This window comes from Neopsephotus bourkii, unplaced genomic scaffold (assembly GCF_033783945.1).
Source record: "Neopsephotus bourkii isolate Nb327-2 ecotype Australia unplaced genomic scaffold, CSIRO-AGI_Nbou_v1 NB_318, whole genome shotgun sequence".
In the NCBI taxonomy this organism is placed as follows: domain Eukaryota; kingdom Metazoa; phylum Chordata; class Aves; order Psittaciformes; family Psittacidae; genus Neopsephotus; species Neopsephotus bourkii.
The window spans coordinates 4,029,970-4,050,514 of record NW_026900826.1 but is presented as its reverse complement, the minus strand read 5'-3'; the positions used below and the strand labels follow the sequence as shown (position 1 = coordinate 4,050,514).

At 37.9% G+C, this 20,545-nt stretch overlaps 1 protein-coding gene across 4 annotated transcripts in view; it reads left to right on the top strand.

Annotated features, from left to right (window-relative positions):
• Positions 1-19,499, top strand: part of WDR72 (WD repeat domain 72) — a 113,580-nt gene extending 94,081 nt beyond the window's left edge. For all 4 annotated transcript variants that reach the window (XM_061347441.1, XM_061347439.1, XM_061347440.1 and 1 more), the window contains 2 exons: positions 11,872-11,970; positions 17,902-19,499. In XM_061347441.1, coding sequence (XP_061203425.1) covers positions 11,872-11,970; positions 17,902-17,957 — 155 coding nt within the window. In that variant the 3' untranslated portion in view covers positions 17,958-19,499. The remainder of the gene's footprint in view (positions 1-11,871; positions 11,971-17,901) is intronic.
• Positions 19,500-20,545: the final 1,046 nt, after the last annotated feature.

Genomic DNA, 20,545 nt, shown 5'->3' with positions numbered 1-20,545 from the left:
TAGCAATACAATTTGAAGTACCTGCAGGAGACAGGTGGGACACTTGCATATGGAATTTCTTGTTGAGGACCGGATCATTTCCAGATAGCCAGTGTATGGCTGACTTTTCTGTGTGTGAATTGATGTCTAAATGTGCACAAATAAACACCCTGAGAGAGGCAGTTTTCAGAATACCTAAGTAAAGATATTCCAGCTATTTTTAACTAGGTATATTGCAAAGAGCAACAAATTTTTGCTTTCAGAGCTAACAAGAAACTAATGCCCTTACAAAAATGTCAACAAAATATCAAATTCTAACCGGTGACTTGGCTATCACAGTAATAGAGCCAGTGAACGTAATGTTGTTTCACCAATCTTCATAATTTTATGGCAAATCTTATGGTACCTTTCATGTTTCTTTTCTGAATGTCCCCTGTTCTTACAGCGAAATGACAATACGAAAGTATTCACTTTTAGTATAAGTGAAAGAAACCTCATACTACTGAAGACTCAAGTATTGTGGTCAAAATGAGGCAGTACCAAAACTGCAGCCTTTTAAGTCGGGCAGCACTGAGCAGCGTGTTCCTGTTACCAACCATATTTAAGCAAAGTGCAAAGAATTTAACATTTTAAAAAATCCTGCTTCTTCTCCATCTAGATTGTTTCTGCCTCATACCCTCATGTGGCACTTGAATGCAGCAAAGAAAGCATGTAAGAGCTCACACCTGTGTTTCTCCTTCATCTCCCCCGTAATGCTTAACTCCAGTAAGAACGTGGTGTTGTACCATGTTTTACCTATTAACAGCAGATTATCTGCATTTTTTTGAACCATTCTGTTTAGTTCCTCACACATGTGATTTCAAATGGCCTGAACCGCAGGGACACTTGTTAGTCATCTCCTTAGATGCCTGTCTTCTTGGAAATCCCTGTAGTGTCTGTCTTACCTGTTTATTACCTGTCTCAAAGTGGAGGGTCCAGGCTCTTCTGTTCACTTACAGATACATCTTGCTGATGGCCTGAAGAATAAGGTTTGGAGTAGGGAAGTGCAGGTGCAGTATTAGGCAGGGGTCATCTTTTATCTAAGTACTTCACAGCTTCTGTTTATCTTCTTATTTGAGGGAATGCTGCCTTCATTTTCCGGAGACATATCCTTTGGAGCTTAAATGGGAGAGTCTGTTTCTTAAACCTGTGTCTGTTTTATGGTAATTGAAACAAATGGTCAACATTCATTAGCAATATAATTACATATCATCCATCAGTTCAACAATGCACCTTCCTGATACCTACACATATCAACAAATACTGCTTATTAATTCACAGAATAGCAAAGTCCAGATTTTGTTTTCAGTTGCATGAGGAGTGTAGCTGCCCTAATGTTAATCTAGATCCATGCTCCTGTAGCACAGCCCACACTCATTGTCAGTATATTCAAAATAGATTTCCACCTACACAAAAAAAAAAAGGACAGCAACTCCTAGTAGAAGATGTTTGGGAAAAAACACAAAATGATATAAATTTGTCAGATGCTGGTTTGTTTCTCCAAACATGAGTTCACTGCAGATCTTAACCATGTAACTAGAAATCATTAATTAAATCCTCTACAGCCAGGAATCATGCATAATGTAACACAGCTACTGCAAACAGTTCGCTCGTGATCATTTAAATTTCCTTCTTGCTCTTACAGACATGAGGAGCCTGTATTTGAAGTAGTCCCTGATGAGATTTTTGCTTTTACATCCTTAGAGAATGTCCTTGTGCATATTTATAGGACAAAGTAGAAGGATTACATATGTGGATTTTTGCTTTCATGGTATTAGCTGTAAGCATTTAAGTATACATACCTTGACACAATCTGATCACATATGCACACCTCAAAAATCCCTTCACTGCATAGAAAATAAGTGGCCTAATTCTCTAAGCCGTTAAGTAATAATACTATGAGAGGGTCATGCATGTGAGATAGGCAGTTTTATATTGAACATGCAGATCCCTCTGAAAAAAAAGAAAAGGATTTCCTTATTTCCTATTAACTCTTGTGAAGAGGATTTCAGTTAGCAGCCTACTCTGTAGGGCAGTGTTATTTCCGTAGTACTGCCATGTTCGTGGTGAGAATAGATAGCCTACTATCTCAGCACTGCTAATGTTCAAAAAGGCAATTTGTTTAAAGGACAGGGACAGAAGAAGAAGGAAGTGAACTTCACAAACCAAGGACTGCACAGCAGTTTCACTGCAAACTATCTACTAGTCATACAGTACTATCCAATTAATCCATTACTCTTACAGGCGGAATCCCTGTATATCCAGGTACAATCCTTGCCAAATATCTGGACACAATCATAGGCTTTTAGGATTACAAGTAAGATAATAAAGGATAATGATCAGAAATTAAGCAGACCAACACAGAATGTTTGGGTTAACTGGGCTTGCCATGTGCACTGTAAGGCAGCAGTCTGTTAGGTTTAAAGTGAGATTAAGGAGTTGTGTAACCTGCAATTATGCTGGTTTTCATTAAAAAAATAAGATGATTGGGCTCAGTAGGGCCCTTCCTTATATTTACCTCTCTTTAATTGGATTTGGAACTGCTTAAACATCTTTGAGTTGGAGCTTATAAGAAGATGATCCCAGCTGTTTTTCGAAGCTTAAGACAGCAGGCAGACAACATGATCATGTCAAGACTCATACTAAAGCCTTAATCCTACTTTTTCATCAACTAGCACTACAGCTGAGTCTTTAACCTCCTAAGTACTAAATGTGCTTTGGATCTCTCACAATGTATTTGCTGTCAAATGTTATTGTCTAATAATATTAATTTTTGATTCCTTTCTGAGGACTTTAAAGAATAGTCTCTATCTGAGGTTGAGGAGCTATAGTGTAAGCCTGTATTTTCAGTCCTGTTAAAAATACAGTTTATAAGCTTGCCCCTGCTGAAGTCTGTTGCTCTCTATGGAGGCGAGGGGTTGCATTGACCTCTACCTCGTCTTTTTATAACATAGAATCCAGTACCTTTGTTACTATTTTTCATTGTACATGTATTACTAGGCTGCCTATAGGTTAATATTCAAAAAGGAAAGAAATGGCTTCAATTTTACTAAGGTCTTTTTCCTAGGAAATGTTAGCGTGACCAAGAGATATTTTCTGGACTCTTAGCCTCAAAACTTGCTACCCAGATAATTATTTAGTTTGATAATCCTGCAGTTGAATAAAGATTAAATGTTCTAATGAGGTTTTCTTACATCTATTAATAGTATCCATGCAATGCAATAATCTCTACTCCTCACCCTTTTTTCTTTCCTTTTCCCTTTTCCTTTTTTCTTTCCTTTTGCCTTTCCCTTTTCTCTTTCCTTTTGCCTTTCCCTTTTCTCTTTCCTTTCCTATTGCCTTTTCTTTTCTTTCTTTTTCCTTTTCCTTTTTTCCTTTTTCCTTTTCCTTTTTCCTTTTCCTTTTTTCCTTTTTCCTTTTCCTTTTTCCTTTTCCTTTTCTTTTTCCTTTTCTCTTTCCTCTTGCCCCTTTCCTTTCCTTTCCTTTCCTTTCCTTTCCTTTCCTTTCCTTTCCTTTCCTTTCCTTTCCTTTCCTTTCCTTTCCTTTCCTTTCCTTTCCTTTCCTTTCCTTTCCTTTCCTTTCCTTTCCTTTCCTCTTCCTTTCCTTTCCTTTCCTTTCCTTTCCTTTCCTTTCCTTTCCTTTCCTTTCCTTTCCTTTCCTTTCCTTTCCCTTTCCTTTCCTTTCCTTTCCTTTCCTTTCCTTTCCTTTCCTTTCCTTTCCTTTCCTTTCCTTTCCTTTCCTTTCCTTCCTCTTTTCTCCCCTTTTGTTTTTTCTTTTCTTCCCTTTCTTCTTTTTTCTTCTTTCTGTTGGGTAGTGCTCCGTTTTGTCCTAGTGACACAGGGCTGCCAGCAGGAAAGCAAGCGTAGTTAATGCTCAGCTGCTCAAACCAGTCAAGCAAGCTAGCAAGTCCCAGCTGTGCTACTTGATGTTTTTTGATTGCACCTAGTCCTCAATCTGTGAACTGTTTTCTGGATTTAGATTCATCAAGCTCTGCCGCTTTAAAAACTCATGCAGGCAGGCATCCTAGGATATGCCATTATAAGCTGCTGCCAGGGGATCTTCTAGGAGATAAATGGAATCTGTGTGAAGTAAATTAGTGTGAACCAGTCAATCTGCGTGTCAGCCTTGAGCCACATCCATGGGTAACTAGCTTGCTGACTGAAAAGTCCAGTCTTTTGCCAATCAGAGGTCTCAGCCACCAGGAAGCAGTCCTATACAACATTAGTTTCTTGGAATAATGCCTGTTTGACCAGCTAGTGAAACTCTTCAGTATACAGTACTGTACTGCCTGAGTTTACTTATTGCTTACAATTGAACTGAAAATCTTTTTAAGTCAGATAACATTTTAACAGTAGGGAGCATCACAGAAATGTCTTGGAAATAAGTACTTCCACTTTCATACAGCAACCATTCAGTAGAGTCATGCTGTGCTGCAGTTGGCTTTACCTCCCTATCAGTAATACATCTTTAAGGCCATAATGCAAAAGAATAACAATAATCTGGCCAGAAGAGATTAATAAAGAGGCTCTGTGTATACTTTTTTTTTTTTTTTTTTTTGCCCATGGATTAAGCTATTTGGGCAGCTTTGATCAAGAGAAAGGAAAAGTACGCAAGCTGTAACATTCACATTATGCACAGGGATATGTCAGTGCCATAACTGTGCTGCGCAGTTGCATTTCATTTTGGTTTTGAAAGCAAATTAAAGCAATATACAGCTAGAATTCCTCTGTAGAAATGGACTGAACCAGAACCATCTGAAAATTCCCTGATTAATGCTTTTCTGCTTGAATACCAAATCAATCTACTGTCGTGAAGATAATAATGTCAATACTGTCAATACTGCGATTTTAAAAGCGTGAAGTACTTCTTTATTCGTTGGTTTTATAGAAGCTACTGATACACTGATAAGCAGCCATATCTGGACTATGTGCTCTCCCACACCATTGATCTAATGAGCAGAAACCAGGACGGATTTTGCTGTATATTTTTAGAGAAGGGGACAGGTGACAAGATGCGCTGTGCTTCAGTTCAGAAACAAACCCAAAGCTGATTATCTGCATCAGAACTGAAAATTTGGCCTTTACCAATTCCTGTACAAATTGTTTCTCTGTTGCCTCTCAGTTACTGGAGGGGCTGGGGGGAGGGTTGTTAGGGTTAGGGGGAAAGAGAAAGAGAGAGGCATTAATAATGTTGATCACATATGATCACGTTGGTTAAACATGCACTACCGCACATTTAGTGATGCTGGAAAAAAAGGAATTTGGGCCTGCTAACTGGGGAGGACATTGAGGAGAAAAAGCAGTGAGTGCGTAATGACAGAAGAATTATTTAAACCCTTTAATAATAATAATAATAATTCTTTAAAAATTCCTTTTTTAAATGCTCCTGAGTTTTACCACAGCGTGTGCTACAAAGCTGTGCTGTGAATGTTGTGTGGGATTTTATGGGAAAGTATTTTATTTCTTGCAGCAGAACCCACTGAGACGAGTTTAACTAGTTAGGTGTTTTATTATATACACTGCACAGAATACATGGACAGATTCTGGTATAAATCACAACTAAGATCAAGACAACTGCTTTAAAATTGAGTGAATGTTTCATTGCACTAATGAAACAAAAATGGGATGTCCTTTGAGAACATAATTTGTTACATGCCATTATATTTTAGTTGAGCGAAGTAGGGAAGTCCCTCTGGGTGAATAAAACTTCAAGGTATATTGGGAAAAGAATCACTGAAAATTTCAGTTTTCTTGTCTGGAGCAATGCTGTCCTCAGCTATACAGGGAGGGAGGAAAATGAAGTTTCAGGAGCTTTGGTAATTTAAAATATACAGAAACCTTAAAAGAAGCCTCACACTACAGAAGAAAAAATGTTCTTTAGTTCACTTAGTGAGTGGAATGAGCTTTGTTTGCATGTGACTTCACACGGTGCAAGAGCAAGCTCAAGTGCATGGGTTAGTATTTCTGCACACTGAGGTCCTAATTCTTCATTCAGTGTAATGGATTTAAATCACTGTAGCTTCCAGTTCGACTTATTTCATACTGGCTTTTCTCAAGGACAATTCCAGCTTCCATATGCTGCAGCACTCACCTTAGACTAATAATGTGTTTCTCCAGGTTAATTTCTTAATCCCTCATTTTAAAATTAAAATGCAATGAAAATTGGGTCACTATGGTATTTAATCATAGAAGGTAACAGCCAGCCATTCTCAGTTAAATGACAACTGCAGACATCAGTGCAGAGTTTTTTTAAATGACACTGAAAATTATGAAAGGACCAGCAACTGATGTCTTCTGTCAGTGAGATGAATTAGTGGTTTGTATGGCCTGAGAAATGGTCTGGAAAAAAAATAGGGTTCAATTCAATAAGGACAAGAGCAAGGATCTAGACTGAGGTGGGATTAATCTTCTGCAAAGAGACAGGATGGGGAAGAAATAGCAAGTTTCTCAGAAAAGAATCTGGATCATAAACTGAGCATGAGTCAACAGCGTTTGTGCTGTGGCAACAAAGGCAGGCACCATAGCAGGCTCTGTAAACAGGAGTATCACCTGTAAAACCTCTGAAGCAATTCGTGTGCTGTACTCAGCACTGGTGCCATCCAGGGCACATGCCCAGCCTTCCTGACTCCCTGCTCTGCTCAGCAGAGAGTGCTGCCACCCTAGCAGAAGGATGGGCACTCCATACTGGACAGTGTAACTTCACTATCTGCTTTTTCTGTTTCCAGGTGCTTGTGGTGAGTGATGCTAATATTTCGTGACTGTTTTGCACATTTCTTATGTTAGTGAAACCTTTTTGGTTGGCATCAAATTACGCACAAAAGCTAAGTAGGACAGTAATCCTCAATCTGGAAAAGAGGTGGTTAAAAGAGGGTAAAACCAAAGGACTGTTCAGTCACAAGCATCATGGAGAGAGTGTGTATGGCTCATACACATTCCTTTTCTCTCACAAGAAAAAGCTTCACATTAATCTAACAGCAACATATGCAGACAAACAAAATGCCTACCTATGTGGTAAAGCATTGGAGCTCGCCATGTTAAGACAGGTTAGGGAGTAGGATGTTAAGGATGTGGAAATTCTATGTATTTAGGGGAAATTCTCTGTGTTTAAGGGGAACTTGAGGAGTTTGTGGAACAACTGTGGGTTAGTCAATGTTTAACGAAACAAATAAATTGGAATTCCCTGGGTTTCAGATTGGCATTTAGGAGTTTTACTGTGTAATTGTTGGAGTCCGACCCTGATGATATTTGGTCTCAAAAAGTACAGCTGTTCTTGTGCTTTTTATGATATCTATGAATTCTGCTTCTTAAAATACTACTCAAAGCATTTACTGCCCCACTCTCCATTAAGCTTCTTAGATGTAATATGGTAGGCACCCATAGATCCCATGCATAGAATCATAGAATCATAGAATAGTTAGGGTTGGAAAGGAGCTTAAGATCATCAAGTTCCAACCCCCCTGCATCTTCGAACTGGCATTGCAGCACAATTGTTTTATCCATTTATGAAATAAAAAATACCAACATTTTGTTCCCTTTGCAGCTTTTTTTCATGCAGTTTTATTAGATTCAGCTTGCTTTGTGTTCTGCGCTGGACCTTAAATATATTTATCATCTATAGCCTATATTGCCTAATACTTTTTTATTAAAAAATAATCTTGCCTTATGCAATTCTTTTGAATAACAAATAAGTTCTTGCTTTCTCTGCAGACAGACTGTGTTTAAGTTACTAATCCACCTTATCAATACAAAGGGATCTTATCAGAAAATTCTAACTGGTTTATTCACCTGTGTTATGCAGACTTCTCTGTCCAGTGTCTGCCCTTTGAAAATTGGTGTGCAGAGCAGGTTATTTAGGCTTTAGTGTGTGATGTTTTCAGAGTTTAAACAGAACATGAAGAAATAAATGCTAGTGATGAGTTGTTGCTGTAATTAGTGATTACTGTATGTTCAAAAAGAACATCTTATAATTCAAGAGTTCATTCACACAAAGACTGTTCTTTCATAGACTGATCAGCAATCAGGCTGTGATCTCTTTTAAGGAATAGTTTGGTTTCATTTTGTGGAATTTTATGTATATGAAACTATTTTCATACATGTTTCATTGAATACTACAATCTTACGACATTCTTTTACTATTGTAAATGCCATACCTGTTTTTAATATCTTTTCCTGCTTCAATAATGTAAGAGAATAGCTATCAAGTTCAGTAAACAACTCTTAAGAGCTTATTAAGATGAATCAGAAAAAATTGCCACTATTATCAAGATTGATCCTGTACAATGAAGATTTATGTCATTTTTATATGCCAAGTTCAAGGTCATTTGCCCCGCTTAAATCTGTTGCTTTTCCTTATTTCCGTACTAACAAAGGTAATTTCTACTTTCCATGTAATAATTGAAATGACACTGTACTGAATAGAAAAAAAATGTCACTGGAGTTGTTGTAGGAGAGATTGTTCTTTCTTTACTTTTTCTGTGACTTGTAGATTTGGGGCTCATTTATGCTCCAGACATTTACATCACTTTGGCTACAAAAATTAACTTTCAAATGGAAGCAAAAGTAATTTTAAGGTCCATTTAAACCCAAAGTAGGACAGAGTATCCTCAGAATGAATAAAGATCACGCTGTTATGTTTAAATAACTTAAATTCTGTCAGCATCCTGTATTTCCCCTATTGACATTTGCACATAAAATCTTGTTTCCCTAAAGGAAAATACAGTAACGTAGATCTCAGGGTTAAGAGTTTTTCATCTTTTTCATTATTATATAATGCCATTTTTTACTTGCACTCTGGATGTGGGCCAGTCCTTTCCATCCTTATTTTTAACTTTTCAATTCTCTTTGTTCTTTCATGATATTTTTATATCATGTCATGTGATATTTTAAGGGAGAAAGTGCTAAAGGCCTCTCCTAGGTCCCTTTCTTGCTCACCGCCTACGCTCATTGTGGAACGTCACAAACTAGGCTGAAGTTTATTTGCCTCTGTTTTGTCTAGGGAGGTGTGTGTACTTCTGAGAAAGTGACAGGGCTAAGGTACACATCCCTCGCTCACAGCAGTGACCCGATCCAAGCCTGTCTGGGCCTGTCTCCTGCTGTTCTGAAATGTGCACTTTCCTTCCTTCTCTTTCTCCTGGTTCTCTGAGAGCTGTTTTTACACAGGCTGTGCCAGAGGTCTGCTTCTCTGTCCATCTGAAAACCCTTTCCATCCATGCTTTCCACTCCCTTTAAACTGTTCCTAATGACTCCTTGCCACCAACTATTCATGTGAGTGTTTCATCATTGGTTTTTGTCATTTGTCAGCATTATCAGCTCTGCCTGTGATCCCTTTCTTTATCGTTTTTGTCTTTATTGGCTTTCAGTGACTCCATCCTCTCCTGAATCTCCCCAGATCTCTTCAATCTCTGCTCAAGCATATCAATGGGAGATCCTCCTGCTTTGTCAGAAGATCTTGCCAGCCTGTCTTGGTTTCTTTCTTGTTCACTTCACACCTTCCTTCTGATGTATCTCATCTGTGTGGACCTGCTTCTAGCTGGCTTTTATTCATTATGTTCTGAGTTATTTCTCAGGTGGTACCTTCATTAAAACACACCTGTGCGGCTCTGCTTTGTTGTAAAATCAAGCAGGTCAGTTTAAATTATATGACTTATGTTGACAGGGTCTGGGACAAAGGGAGGGCACTGGAGCAGGTTTGTCCTAGGCCTGTTCAAAAGCAATTACGGCACAGATTTCCAGCAAGGGAAGTACCTGCCATCTTCTGACACTGATGCTTGGTGCTGTGAAAGCATCTCTCCTCTTGGTTCACTATGAGAGTTCTTCCCTGAGTGAAAGCACACAACTCACTTTGAAAGGTTCATCCTGAATCTTGGGTCACTGCTTTGTGAGTTGGAGGAGACACCTCTTATGATTTTCTCTTTGTCTGCAGAGGCATAGCCACCTTTTATACTCTGCTGGAAATTTTCCTATTGTTCTATTTCAGAGCAGTTCTGACTTTTAAATTCATGCAGCTGTTATGCCTCAGTCTGTCACAGCACAGTGGAGCTGACTGCTGAGTGGGAAGAACTGCTCCAGAAAGAATGTTTTCATAAATTTGGCACAAAATAATTTCTTGAAAACATAATATGTGCGCTTGTATTTTCCAAGTTTTCTTTCTTGAAGCCTCCGATTAGTGTATTGGAAAATCATTTACATGGAGGAAGAAACAGGGAAAAGTACAGATGTTTTTGAAGACATTTCTCCCTGCACATAGCATACTATTTTCATGTATAAACAAGAACATTTGTTATTTATTTTATAAGCTTTTCTTCAGTGTCACCTCATATAGATTGTCATGTCAGCACTTCCATGGCAGAGACAAGAACTGAAAATCTACTTCCTGTGGATACGCTGGCCATTGATAGCAGTTTACTGGCTTTTTGTAAGCTTAGAGATTTAACCAGTGCTACTCCTTTACCCAAGCAGAGTTTTAATCTTGGATGGTTAGCTGCTGTCCAAGGCAGGTTTTTAAGCAAAACTTACTGGCTTCTGTTGGTTTGTTTGTTTAAAGGTGAAATGCATGGTGTCACTATAGTAGATTTTATTATTTATCATTTTTAATATTGTATTTTCAAAGATCTAATTCCACATTTGTATGGAAGCTCTGATTGCTTCAAACAGACTCTGTGTAGATGCAGGAGTCAAAAATGATGGAACCTTTTGGTGACCTAGGATCAATAGCTCCAAACTGAGGGAAAGCGCAAAGCACTGAAGTGGAATATGTGTCCTTTGAGCTCTTCCTGTCTGAATAATGCCCTGAGGCCTTGTTGATTCACTCATAATTTGGGGAAATTTAAATGGCTGCTTAAATGAAGTGATCCTGCAGCAAATACTCATTTGGTAAAATAAAATAATACATAAAGAAACTCCATGCAAAGTTATGAGATAACAAATTTCCTGTTTTAAGAACAGGACAAAACTACACTGAGACTGTGTATAGTCGTTGGTATCCCCATCCACATGGAAGTCTGGAACCTTGCTTAGTTTTCTAGGGATTAGGAAAGAAAAAGTATTTCCGTGTCACCACTCTTTTCCTAAGAAATGGGATGAGCTAAGAGTTTTAATGGACTGAAAAACTGAGATTGAGTCTTTACTGTGCTTGTCTATAAAATATTGTTTTGTAATTGTATTTGATGTTCAAACTGTGTGGCTCCATGTGATGATGAGGAGCATAAGAGAGGACACTGACAAGGGGAATACCTCTCTTCTGTTCAGGAAGACTTATGTGGGATTTGTCCTACACAGCAAATAATTGTTTTCATGAAGATGTTTTCCTGGTCTGAAATGAAAATGGTTTTAGCAATTAAGTAAAAGAAGGAATAAAATCGAGCAATCTCTAAAGCATAACTCAGTCTGGTTTTTACTGCACTTTGGCATTATCACTGATTTTATTACACATTTTAACTTGTCGTATACAACTTATTTTTGTCTTAAAACCAACACCATTTCTCTCCCTGGTGAATGACTGCAGTAATTACAATTGTTTACTGGCTTCCTTGGTGAAACAGACAAGCACTTTTAATGGCTTTTATTTATTTAATTATTTTAGGATTCTGTAAGAAAAAAATGATTTTCTCCTTCAAAGGGATCACATTTAAGCCACTGCCTCAAACTTCTCCCCGGGTGAATTCTTGTCTATAGATTTTTCAACTGTGCTGTGGTTGCATATAAGTACTTAGAGTTTGTGTTTTATTTCCATCTCGTATTTGTGTTTACAAAATTATGTCTTCAGCGTGGAAAGCTCTGCAGAAAGTCAGGAAGTGTTTGTTTGTGAATACATTACATTTCTGCCTCCCCCTGTTTTTGTTCTGTATTGCTCCAGTCGGTGCGCTGAAGCATGACAAGAGCTCCAACTCGGCAAACTTCCAAGATGTGGAGGATACGCCTGACAGATGCGTCTTGGAAGAGTCTGAGAGTCCAGGTGAGAGGCATTTAAAGACAGACACCAAGTATCAAGTGATAAATCTGACACAGCTTTTGGGTCTGTAAAAAAAGCACATTGTAATGCTGTTTCCTTTTTAGCAGCTGCAATGTCAAATTAATGGTCACCTCCAGGGGTCACAGTGTGGAGCTGTTATCCTTTCCTCTTTCATCAAGAATTCAGGTCTTAGAAAGGATAAAGGCTTTATGACCAAAAAGAAAGCTGACACTACTAGTTCATTATAATTAGTTTTGGACTACACTGCTTACTTAATATATGTACAGTGTCTGACCCTTTGAAGGTAGCAAGAGATTATGAAAAATTAGAAGGACTGTATATACTGCAGTTGAATGTAGCGGCAGACATTCAAATGCTGTATTTCTGGGGGAAAGAAAATTGGTGGCGTTAAATAACTTGGTCTTTTTCTTTAAATCAGCTCACGATCCTTATTTCATTTTAATGGCTTTTAACATTGATTCAGCTAAATACAAGAACATCCATAGAGTGCATCCTTTTTGGTGACTAAAAGATTTATCTTCACGTAGTTTCATTATCTTTCTCGTTATGGAACAACTACAAAATATATTAAATGAATCCCAAAGGGAAACAATTAAATATAAAGTGTATCGAGTCACAGCTGATTAAAAACATTCTTTGTGACTAAATACTAAGATCTTTTTAAGCAAACTGTGAGTTTGACCCACATACACCACATATGTAACCTGCGCGTAGTACTCATTAGTGAAAGAGTTAAACATCTTTCTTCACTTGCTGTTTCCCTTCCCTGCTTTATCTGGTCTCTGTGTACCCTCTTGCATCTTTGTGTGCTGATCCGTGTATCATATTTTTGATTCATCGTCTCTGCGGCCTGTCAGCTTAGTTAAGAGATTTCCAAATCTTGCAGCCTGTGCTGACAGGGGGCAGCTGCCAACAGTCCCCTGATCCTTCCCCAAGGAACACTGCTGAGATTTAATTTTCAGTCAAAGGGTGCAGTCTGAAATCCATGTCAGGTCCCCTAAGTCATCTCAGACCCCAGATAGGACCCATGTCTGGGGGATTATATTTCAGCACACTCCACTCCTCCAAGATTCCTTGGGAGTTCAACTGCTGTCATATACCTGATTTGAACTACATTCCCTTTTCATCTTTTCCACAGAAATGAACACCAGTATATGTTAGAATAATTGAAACCAATGAATTGTAAATCCATATTCGTTTTAAAGCCACGTAGGCTTGGACTCAGCACTGTACAGCAGAAACCAGCATGAGATTTAGAAAGAAATACATAATCTGCTCAGGAAGGAGCCAAGTTTGGTTCCTTATCACACCTGCGGTGGTGCATGGCAACTCCTTCAGAAACTGTCTACAGTCCCTTCAATGATAACTATGGGCAAAAATGTGGATTGTGCAAGTTGTGATTGTTCTGAAGTGAGAAAGAATTAAAACACTTTAAAAATTAAAAAAGAGGTGACACTAAAGTGTCCAGATAAAGAACTCACGTACCTTAAAGATAACATTAATTTTCACCTTAAATTACTTCTGTGTGGCAAAGTGTACACATTTGGATGGGAACTTGAATATCCAATTCTGTACTCTGCATATCTGTATGAAGTAATAGAAAGGATAAAAGCCTGTCAGGAGGTGATATTTACTGGCAAAAATACATGTTGATAAAGCATCTAAACTTAAAAACTGAGTTCCATTCGGTCCATCTGACATCATTAAACTAGTAATAAACAATGAATTACTCTGGCTTTTGTTTCTGTCCATTCCTGCATTTTAAGACATCTTGTCTTATAGGTCTGAAAACCTCAGGAGATTTCACTACTGGTCTCACTGCTTTCCACTGAGAATTTGTGGCTTGGTTGTCATGGAGACATCGTATTTCTCCAAGAATTGCTCATATTGATCCGTGGACAGGCGTAAATGGCCAGGCGAATGTGAGGAGTAAAGGGGGTTGGGCAGTACTATAAAATGACCAGAGGTTATGGGTCGGAAATAAGCTCATAGCAAACACTTAGGTAAGGAGAAAGAAACAGTTTCATTTTGTTTCAGGATTTCGGTTTTGCACTTTATGCCATTGTCTTCTTTCACTATAGACTGAAAGAAACTTGTTAGTCACTTGTCATGTCAGATCTTTGGTGCTTGTCCTGACACAGCTGTCAGCCTTCCAGCTCTGTGCAGTTCAGGGACACACAACAAAGAGCTAGGAACATGAATTATTTATTGCTCCTTGTGCGGATGAAATTCTGTGATAAGAAATTAAGACACTTCTGACAGAAGTGCTTGTTTGAAAGGGAAGACTTGGTAACACAATACATTTACTTAAAACTTACCGTTTACTTTTAGTAGCAAACATTGAAACAATAATATGACAATCCGTTGGCTATGATTTTCTCTAGTATTTCTCAGGTGCATTAACTTTGAATCATATCTTGGAATCTGAGAGTTCCTGGGAGGTCAGCATTTGGTTTGGTGCAGCCTCTGACTTTAAAATCTTTGACAGTCTGGGCAAACTTACAGACTCCATTTTGCAGTTTTCATTTTCAAGTCACTGTATGTGTTTTGCGGAGCCTCTTCCGCTTCACTTACAATATGTTGTCATAACATAAGAAATACATTAATTTTCTTTTCTGATGAGGAAAAGGTGAAAATATGACAATGTACCTGCAAGGAATTCCAACTGTTCCTAGAAAGGGTCTGTTATTACAACTTCCACATGAATCAGGAAGGCTCTAGAGCAGCCATTAACAGACATCTCTGTGAATTCTGCTTTCTGGCGGTGAAAGGAGCAGTCTCTAACCTTGACATTTGACTGAGACTTATTTTAAAAGTGATCTTCATTTCCTAAAATCACATAAAGCTTACTGTGCTTATTTCAATTTCCCATTTTCTATGTCCTGAGCATGTTCTCAGTGCTCTGGATGTGGGCCTCCAGCAATTGTAGAAAAAGGCATATACTCAGATGAATAGCAGGAATCCATTTGACTACCCAAGACACCAATCTGAGATTTACCTGTGATTTCTTGTATTCAATGTGTGATCGGAGCTACTCTCAGATAGGTAATAAAACCCCTCAACCTACACTTTTCTCTTAGATAATTCACACTAAACACTTTTCACATGTGATGGACACAGGTAAATATCAGACTGCAGTTTCTTGTCTAAGTGAAATGGATTTTAGTTGCTCCCTTCATGTGCCTACAAGCTGCCATTATCTGTGATAGTGGCTCATGTCTGTTTTAGCCCACACACAGAGGAGATGCTGGGTTTCTCTCCTAGATGCCTAATAGTAGGTTTATCACTGCCATTTTCCCCCCATGCTGAGGACTACTTCTGTTTGACATGCAAAGCCTTGGCTTTTTAAACTTGTCTCTGCTTTGGCCTTAAACATAATAATCAGATAAGAATTACATCAACCTTTTATAGAACTTTACTTTTGATCATATCAACCTATAAGGAATTCACTATCCCTTAGAGTGCTTCTTTAGTATAAATAAATATTCTCAGCAGTGGGTTTTGTTTTATCAGACAAATTTTCCACATTTAGGAAACAGAGAAAGAGGCCACAACTGAGTCAACACAGATGTGTAAGTTAGACTGCTAGGTCTGAGCTCTTCACCCAAGTTTTCTTGTACAAACGGTGGTGGAAAATTCACACTTCCAGAGTGCAGATCATCTTGTCCAAAGGGAGTTGCTTAAGAAGGGGTTTGAGGGGTTTGAAAGCACTCTGAATTTTGGCAGTCAAAACGTAAGAGGAATGACACAATTTGAGGTGTCTTAGCTTTCATATGTGGTGCAAGCCCACTAAGGAGGGTTCTGCAAGTACAGCTTTGGTGAGAAAAAGCAGTAGATTTTAGCTGAAGTGACAGGAAACAATGTAGGCACAGATGTCCTTTGGCTCTTATTTCCCCACTCCCTCTCCCATTTCCCCTCACAGACCCAAACTTAGGCCTCCTCTTCCTCCTAGCTATATCCCCTCTAGCAGTCTACTCAATCCTAAGGTCAGGCTGAGCATCAAACTCCAAATACACCCTAATCAGTGCACTACAGGCAGTAGCACAAGCCATCTCCTATGAAGATCTGCAGAGATACTGCAGTAGTCTAGGCAGTAGACTGTTACTTCACTTGGTTACAGGGGGAAATCGAGTCTCCTTAATGGAAGATTGAGTTGGAAGCTGTAGACAGAAATTACAGTGTTTTCTATCTTCTGGATGAAAACCATGTAAATGGTAAGAGCCCTATATGCTTATGGCCTTCAGTAGCCAGTCTCTACCTGAGTCAGCTGATCCCTTCTTCAGCTCATGATCTCTTCCATCCATTCATACCAGAAACATTGCCCATATTAAATTTTTCCCTCTTCATTTTTTTTACTTTTTAAGGTAGAATGTGATTCTGGATGAATAGCAAATAATAGTGAATATCCAAACAGTTTCCACAGCCTTGCTTATCCTAGATAGACTTTGGCATAGAGAGGGGAAAGATCTCTGACTGTCCATGAAATACAGTCTTTGAGAGACAGAACTGCAGCAAATAGAAATGAGAATGTATCAAGAACAGATTCTTATTAGCCACAATGTGCTTAAAAATACAGTACTAAAATTGTGACAATCTTGTTATGAAGCATGTTATGATTACTCTATTGAATATTCACTTGCCAGCTCCATGTTTCATCCACTGAAGAGAATGTTATTGAAATCATCCCTGTGTCACCAATATGGCTGTTTATCAGTACACAGGCAGAACATCAAAATAAATATTCAGTACATTTCCAAGTATGAAACACCCTAGAAAAGCATGATTTTCTCTATCTGCATCATCATGACAAGTACGACGGATTGTGGACTGGAGTCCTTGAAGTTGTTGATGATGATAATAAGCAGGGTTAGGATGCAATGTAGGGGCAGCCTGCTGATCTCAGGCACTGATCACCCATACTGCTCAGTGGCTGTGCCTAGGAATTACTCCAGATAAGAATTTCTGGAGTGCAGGCAGAGGTGAACCCATAAGAGCTTCACTGCAGTAGATGCAGTGTCACAAACTATCAGCATTTTAGGTTATTAGTATCTTGAATCAAGTTTGGTTTTGTTTTAAATAGTAAATCAAACTGTAAAACCAGAAGACGACACCGTGGAGATCAGGAAAACATATACCTCTGTCTCTAGGACATAGAGAGACAGAAAAATGATAGATGATATGATAAATGTACAAGTTATCCATTAGATTGGGAAAATGCAGTGTGTGAAGTTTTCTTCGTAATCATGGACTCATGGAAGGTGTTGTATCTGTTTAGGCAGTGTTCCTGATACAAGTAATATTTAAAACTCAGGTTATAAGTATTACAATATGTCAAATAAGGAGAAATCATGAAGCTGAAAACTGATGATTGAGTGTGTTCTTCTGTGGAATTCTAATAAAGCATGACAGAATTAGAATATAGTTTCTCATTAGTGTAACTTCCTATTACTTCTGTTTACAGCCATTGTACGATTGTTTCTGCTAAAATAAAATACATAGAATTTGAAAATTACATTTGCAGAGGAAACATCATCAATCTATTACTTTAAAACAGAAATTATCTTTCTGCTGATCCGCTGGAATGTTTTCTTTTAAAACAAAAAAGGAAGACAAAGGAGAAGGTTGTTCAGGTGAAAATTTTTGAGGAATGCTATTTCTTCTCTTGAGCTCTTCTGGGTTCCATATTGCCCCCTGTGCTATACCAATTATCCTGTAAAGAGTCTTCTGGAGGTAGACTTTTGATATTTGTTAACACTAGCATGATAGTGCTGAAAGTTTTCATTCTGTTACAAAAATTACAGAGCTTAGTACTCTATAAAAAGTTTGTAAAGTGATTTCTTTTTAAAAAGACAAATCTTGCCTCTTACCTCAAATTTAAAATTGTTAAGGCACATGAATACATTTCTTTTCCAGATGATATGAAGTCACATCCCTGGATATCTAAGGTGTGCTCCTGTAAGGTGTGTTAGAAAAACCTGTGCAGCCAGAAGAATCAGAAGATGCACAAGAACAACCAAGAAAGAATATATGTGGTCTGGATGTGAAATGGCTTATTTTAGTTGTTATTGTATGCATTTAACAATTCATTTTCAGAAGAAATTTATTCCATAAAATCAGCTTATTTTTGCTAGTTTAGTGGCTTCAATTCATACGTCCGTCATTAACAGTTTTAGATTTATTCAACTAAATTTAGATATTTCTAGCATAGAAAATATCAACTCTTTATTTTTAGATGTTTTTCTCTAGTTTATGTAGTGATCACAAATCTTAGAACTTTGACCATAAAAATTTGCATCAGTTTTAATAGTCTTTTATATATGTAAAATTTAAATTTTTCTCTCTCCTTGCTTCTGGCTTTTATTACCAGTAACATTTTAACACTGATCAAAAGCAAATGCATTTGAAATAACTGGAAACATTGTTTGTATTTGAAGGAATGAATATGGAGTAGTTAGAAACAACTAAAACACAACAAATGTTATTTGCAGAGAAGAGCATGGGAAATTGATTATAAATCTAGTGGTACCTAGGATGTGAATTTTCCTTTTCTATAAATACTGCCATCACCGTCATCTCTGGAAATGTAGTACCAATATGAAGTTGGAGAAGCTGATTGGAGGCCTCTTCCGAAATGATAGGTAGTTTCTATTTGTGCTCACTGGGAAAAGCATCTATACATTTTTGTCTTTTAAAAAATATATATTGTTATGTTTGGAGAATATTTTGAGCTTATTAGACTCATTGGCCACCTAATGTTCTTGGGGATTTATGCTGGTTTGATAAATAATGGCTACTTAGAGCAGTAAGCTCACTTTCTGTATTACAAATTGTCAGAGTGCTAATGAAGCCAAAGGGACTTGAGGATGGGCTTTTCTGGATCTGTACATTTTGGTGGAGATAATGGCCTGATGTGATCCTTCCTAACTGTCAAGGTGCCTTACCTAGCAGAATGAAGATTTCTTCAGTGTGGAGAGATTCCCTGGCAATGGATCTCTTTCTTAATTGTGGGGAAATGTCATGGCTGCAGGAGTGACAAAACTAGGTTTCTGTTGCCATATTGTGGCCTGATTTTGGTTAAACAAACATTAAACCTTTTTTGTTTTGTTTATTTCTGTCTCATAAGTCTATATCTCTAAATGGAGTGTATGGCAGCGAGGTCTACGGAAACATTGATGGATGGGCCTTTTAAGAAGTAGCATTTCCTTTTTTATTCACCTAAAGAATATGTCTTTAAAATAGGTTGCAATCCAGAGAAGATAAAGATATTTTATGTATCTTTTGCGTATATGAGCTTGTATTTGAATTATGGTGACTAAACAATCTGGATGTTGAGTGTTATAGCTTCGTTCTTTCATTTATTGTGCTGGATGTCTGGGATAATTCCATTGACTTATTTATACCTGTACAATACAACTGAGAGCAGAACATGTCTTCAGCTGACATATATACTCTTTTATGGTTAAATCAGAGATGCAGACATCAAGAATGTAAAAATAAAATTGCGACTATAACTAGAGGAACTTAGTAACTCTATGGGAACCTTGCAGTCTGTAAAATAAGTGGCAAATAAAGGATGGACCTTGCTATCTCCTTTGCCACACATCCTTGTTACCAGTCACATCTGGTTTGCTGCAGTAGGCTTCCACTGGCATTGAAATGTCCATTTCCCTTCACAGCAAACATTCCTGCTTTGCATCAGCATCTGCTCACTTGGGCCAGCTCTGTTCTTAGTGCCAGGATAACAGACCTCCTTAAGACTATTTCTATTAGCTATTTTAAAACCTGATAGGTTCAAAGAGGTCTCATAGCTCAAGGAATTGGCATTGTCCATAACACCCAGTAATGCTGTAGTAGCAATTACATTTGTGCAACACAATATTTGATTGCTTGTCTTTAATTCTGCAAAGCAGTGCACATCAGCAGCCTGCCAATATAGACAGCCTTTTGGAATGGTTTGTGCAGTCATGATTGGTGTTTGGCACATGCTTATGCGTGCTTTGTGCTAATTATAATTACAGTGTCAGTAAGGTAAAGCAGGAAATTTTTGTAGGTACATTTATTTGCCAGTAAAGCAAACATATTTCCCATGTGGTCTGGATGTCTTTTAAACACCAGTCTTACAGTATATGCTCAAGATGAACTTTTGCTTAGAACATTATTTTTGCATGAAAGCGACAACTTTAGAGCTATATACAAAAATACATATTAACCTCCTGCAATGGTTTCTTGTAAGCCATAACTGAAGAAACATCTCTATACTAATGCAGTCTGATGTACTGCTCTATTAATGCTTATGGAGATTGATTTTATAACGAAGTTGCAAGGTAATTAAGAATATATTTTTCTATTGGGTTACACTGAAGGAATCCTGCCAAAGGGAGTAATATGCTAATATTTTAGATTAGTTGTCTAAATTTTAGATAGGGGTTAAAAAATTCATGAATGCTTAAACTGCTTAAGGAGCAAAGTCTTTTTGTTTTCTTCCCTCAGAAGTCAGAAGTTGCAGGGCTCAATAAACTGTTGTGGTTTCATAGTCAGGATGACTTCTCTCCTCTCC